General features: G+C 42.0%; 1 protein-coding gene across 1 annotated transcript in view; it reads right to left on the minus strand.

The window, feature by feature from the left end:
• Positions 1-1,121: 1,121 nt before the first annotated feature.
• The window catches only part of SRGN (serglycin), a 15,678-nt gene continuing 11,726 nt past the window's right edge, over positions 1,122-5,073 (minus strand). The window contains exon 3 of the mRNA XM_008589527.1: positions 1,122-2,030. Coding sequence (XP_008587749.1) covers positions 1,769-2,030 — 262 coding nt within the window. The 3' untranslated portion in view covers positions 1,122-1,768. The remainder of the gene's footprint in view (positions 2,031-5,073) is intronic.

A 5,073-nucleotide genomic window follows, 5' to 3' on the forward strand; every position in this document is an offset into this window, starting at 1 on the left:
AAAATGTTTTTTTTTTTTTTTTTTTTTTTTTTTTTTTTTTTTTTGTGGCTGGCCGGTACCAGGAACTCTGCTATTCTTATGAATAATTGTTGGGCCTGGTACTCAGCTTTTTCTGCCCTTCCACTGCAAAGGGAGTTTCTTAATATGCTGCCAAGGAAGTCCACCGGTTTTCACATTTAGCCTTTAATTAATCATCCTTTGCCTCTCATTGTCTCTTTCAAAAACATTAATTAATTCCAACAATAGCCATTCTATAGCATTGTCTTTATAATGACTACTTCCCCATATTTCACAAATGCCTGATATATTGCACCCTGGTGCACTTCCTCCCTCTATTGTACCATCCACGTTCTTCACCAATGATGGTTTTAACAGTTGCAATGCTACCTTGTGCCTGCACTCCATCTACAGCCAGGGATGGGGTTCTCATTGACAGCCAGGCAGCAGGTGACCTAGCTCCAAAGTCCCATCTTAGCATCCATTTCCTACCCCTCCTGGCACCAACTGTCACAGGTTAGATTCTCTAAAAAGCAAACTCTGAGATGGAAACGAGCAGAAGGTTTCTAAGGGATAAACATCTGTGAGGGGAATGGAAGGAAGCAAGACTGAATAAGGGAAGAAATTGGGCTGCAAAGCAGTCCCAACAAAGCCTCAGCTGACCCCGCAGGGAGTTCTGAATCTGCTATGGCACTTTTCAGCTCAGGAGAGGTGTCGGGCCTTTATATGCCCACGTCAGCCAGGTGTTGATGCAGGCTGCCCTGCTGAGGGCTGTGCCCTGGGGCAAGGTGGCTCTCTTAGGCAGCGAGTAGGCCTTCAATTCTGAAGAGATCTGGACAGCTCAGAACAGAATCCATGACAATGATGCTAGTGGGCTTTTCAGAACCGAGGGGAACACAGAGGGGGCCATCCTTCAGGTGGAAGAAGTGCTTCGACAGGTGTAATCCTCTCGCTAAGGCATGATGGTTTTTGTATGCTACTTAATACGGTTTCATTCTAGTTACAAAATTTGCACTCACTGTAGAATAATTTTAAGGATTTTTTCCTAAGTCTTCTAGAGAAACATCTGATCAAAAATAATTATTTCCTGAATTTAGAGCAAGAGATCCCAGACAGCTTAACCCTTTGGTTATACTTGTGTTTTAATAAAGCAGCATTTGAAAATACACAGATATCCAGGGGGAAAAAAGGCAAAGCAGGATGAGGTATTCAGAGCACAACTGTGCTTTAATTTGGGTCTTAAGTTTCTAACTGTAATACTAGCTCTGCAAACACATCCAATGGTAATAGTATATAGTAATACACTTCACACTGTAAAACATGTCAAATACCCATTCTGTAAATTCACTGTGATTCATCCTTTTCTTTAATAAGAAAAGAGGCACATTTATAATTCACAGAGTAAGTTCCTGAAGACATAGATATAAAATGTTGCCTGTCAATTTGGTTCTCAAACTGAATTTTTCAAAAACAGTATAATTTATTCCTTATAGCAATTTTATAGACATGAGAATCTAGTTAATTTCATAACGATGTTGGTTGAATAAGATACAAAAAATTGCAGGTATTTTTCAGAACAAAAGGCTAGATAACAGCATTAAAGCATAATCCTTTAAGAATTCATGAGAAAAAAGGTGATAAAATTTAAGCTTCTTTTTCAGATGCTTTAAAATTTCTAGAAAACTCTTTGTCCTAAGAATAATCATTTAACCATGGTACACAAAATATACTGAATACATTGCCTGGTGTCAAGTTGGGGAAATGCTCTCTTTTATATAATAAAATTATCTTCTGATCCATCTTGACCCAAGTCCTGGCTGTCTGAGGGCAGATTCTTCTCAAAAGACCTAACGTCATAATAGAAAGCATCATTTTCATCTACTGGTTGGTATTCCTGTTCGATTTCAGTTAGGAAGTCACTTCTGGAGCCACTTCCAGATCCTGAGCCAGAGCCAGAGTCAGCGCCAGAGCCTGATCCAGAATAGTCCTCAGAAAGAGGGAAGATATTTTTCAAGTTCTGGAATCTTGTCATTCTGAAGTATGGAAGAAAAAAAAAGCAGAGTAAGGTTCGATATATAAGGAAGGTAATTATAATAATTTTTAAGATAAGAAAATAAATGCAAACCACCTAGTTGCTCAAGTTAAGAGAATTAAAGCTTCCCAATTATTCAATGCTTTAAAACAAAAATAGAGCTGGCCAGTTAGCTCAGTTGGTTAGAGCGCAATGTTGGTAAAAACCAAGGTCAAAGGTTCAGATCCCCTTACCAGCCAGCTGCCAAAAAAATCAATCTATAAATAAGACAAATCAAATCTTCCTATGCCTATAATCATTGTACCTAACTTGTTGCACTTATCAATATGACACCTGCCCATTGCAGATTCATATGAACAGTGTTCATTTTCTTATCACTAGCATAGCAATCCTATATTTGGAATTTACTTAATGGGTCTTTTTTTTAAAAGCCTAAAGAAGGACAATTAAGTCAGCCTAGACAGATGACATTTTTCCCAAATTAAAATTTTCACAAAGATTCTAATAATTTACAGTGCATCAATTGAGCTCACTCTTGAGAAATTCTTTTATTAAGTTAACCATTATTATATATACCAGCATATTAATATTCAATTTACCCAAAAAATATATCCAAAAGTTGCCCTGCCTCCAACCCACATTCAAAAGCTTACGAGTGCGGGGCCGGCCCGGTGGCGCACTGCTACAGTGCGCCGCTTGGGAGCGTGGCGGTGCTCCCGCTGAGGGTTCGGATCCCACATACAGACCGGTTCCCGCTCACTGGCTGAGCAAGGTGCGGGTGCAACACCAAGGGTTGCGATCCCATTGCCAGTCCCGGTCCGGTCCGGGCGCAACACTGAGGGTTGCAATCCGTTGCCGGACACAAAAAAAGACACACACAAAAAAAAAGCTTACAAGTGCGGAAAGGTGAGTCTCCTGTGTCTGGGTTGAATGTGGTGGTTAGAAGTTGAATGAGCACCGCAAGGCCAGAGTCGTGATGCCACCTTTCAGTGGCAGAATAGAGCAAGAAAGTATCAGAGACAAAAGTTGAGTGTCACAGCCTATGGGTCATTTTTTTTATGAAAATAATAAACCACAGGCCAAACAATTGATTACAGTTTTCATCCGTGTATGCATTCAATAAATATTTGTTGAACGTCTGGTCCCTGTTCTGAGTGCCTGGGACAGACAGATGAGGTCCCTGCTCAAGACGCTTATAACTTAGTGTTGAATATAGGTAATAAAAAGTGAATAAATAAATCAGGAAAATAGTAGGTGGTGCAGAGAAATGAAATAGACTAATGTCATAGAGGATGATCAGGTGGCTTCTTTAGCCTGAGGGATCAGAGCTGGAAACACAGACTTGGTAATTACTGACATGTAGATGGCATTGAAAGCCATGGAACAGGCGAAGGTCACCTAGAGAAAGCATGTAGATAGAGAAGGGGGCCCAGGACAGAGCCAGGCCATACCAACATATTAAATACTGAGCAGAGGAGAAAGACAGCCAGGAAAGTAGGAGGAAACCCAGGATAAGGAAGGGCCTTGGAAGCCCAGAGATGAAAGCATTTCAAAGGAGGGGGTGGTCAGCTACTTTTTAAGGCAATTAAGAGGTCAAGTAAGCCAAAAATAGAGAAGTAATCAGTGCATATGTATTTGTGACCTTGACAGGCACTCTTGGTGGAGGGTAGGAAGAGAAGTTCAAGTGCAGGGGTGAGGAGCAGAGGAGGCCTTTCAGAGGGTGTCACTGTGAGAGAAGCAAAGAATGGGGCAGCAGCTGGAGAAGGTGCAGAGTCAGAGGAAGGATTTTACCTAAACGCAGGGATGCTAGAGGACGTCTGCCCTGGATGGGAAAACGATGCTGGGTTCAGAGAGGTAACTGCAGAATCGAGGTCCTGGAGAAGGTGCACGGGGATAGGGTACCAGCCACAAAGAGAGGTGGCCTTAGGAGCTGCAGTAGCCAGGGTCCGATCAGGAAACTTCTCTAAATATTTAACACAGAGGGAATTGCTCGTACAGGTGATGAAGTGAAGCCAAATGGAGGGCAGGTGGAAACCCAAAGATGAGCAACAGCAAGAAACTACTTCTCTCCCTGCGCTAGGGGGATAGTGGAAGGAGGTGGTGTTACCTGAGCCCAGGGATGAGGAGCTAAACTATGGACAACGCTCAGCCCTGCCAGAGGTGCCACCCAAGGCAGGGAAGGAGGAGAAAAAACACGTGGGTCTCTCCTGTCCTCCCAAGCTCTCCAGTCTCCCCTTCATGCCTCCCATTGGCCAAAGTCAGCCACATGCCCGGGAGCCTGAGCAATGCAGACCCCGGGGGTGAGCCTCCTCAACCCCTACCCGGAGCAAGACTGGAAAGGATCTGAGGGCAAAAGGGCCCAGGATCAGCACAGAAGCAGGACCATTCATCCATAGTAAAGGGAGGAAAAGCAGCATGTCACGCTGAGAAGCAAAGTTGCTGGCTTTGGGGAGGGAAGATCGGAGAGGTTTGAGGAGAGAAGAAATGGTGTGAAATTTGTTTTGGAGAATTTGGGTTATTCCCCTGACATTTTAAATTTAAATGAATTAATATTGAAACCCATGGCAAAGTAATGCGGGATGCTGTGATATTAGTTCCAAACTTAATGCTATGGACTTAAAGTAAGAACAGAGGTAGGACTGCAAAGTTGCATTTTGAGAATGGCGATGACGTCATCACTAATGCAGTGAATACCCGTGATGAGGAAGGTCACAAGGATCCCCAAAATGATGATGGGTTTACCTGGTTTGGGGCACAATTATTTACCTGGTATTGAGAAGAGTGATTCTCTAGGTTTGAGCCTGAAGAGGAAAACCTTTGTGATAATCCTTTTCTTAATATATTTTTGCTACGTGCTATGTAACTTTGATATTCATTGAAATAATGGATTGTAATATAACCAATTTTTTTGTTACTTATGAATTCCTATTGGATCTTTTTTCAAGGTTAGAGCAGGTTTTATTTGATCAAGAAGTCTGATTTTATTTTTTTACAAGTCATGGCCACTTATTCTTCCTTTCCCCAATTTATTTTTTTAATCACTA

This window comes from Galeopterus variegatus, unplaced genomic scaffold, assembly GCF_000696425.1.
Source record: "Galeopterus variegatus unplaced genomic scaffold, G_variegatus-3.0.2 Scaffold5499, whole genome shotgun sequence".
Lineage (NCBI taxonomy): Eukaryota > Metazoa > Chordata > Mammalia > Dermoptera > Cynocephalidae > Galeopterus > Galeopterus variegatus.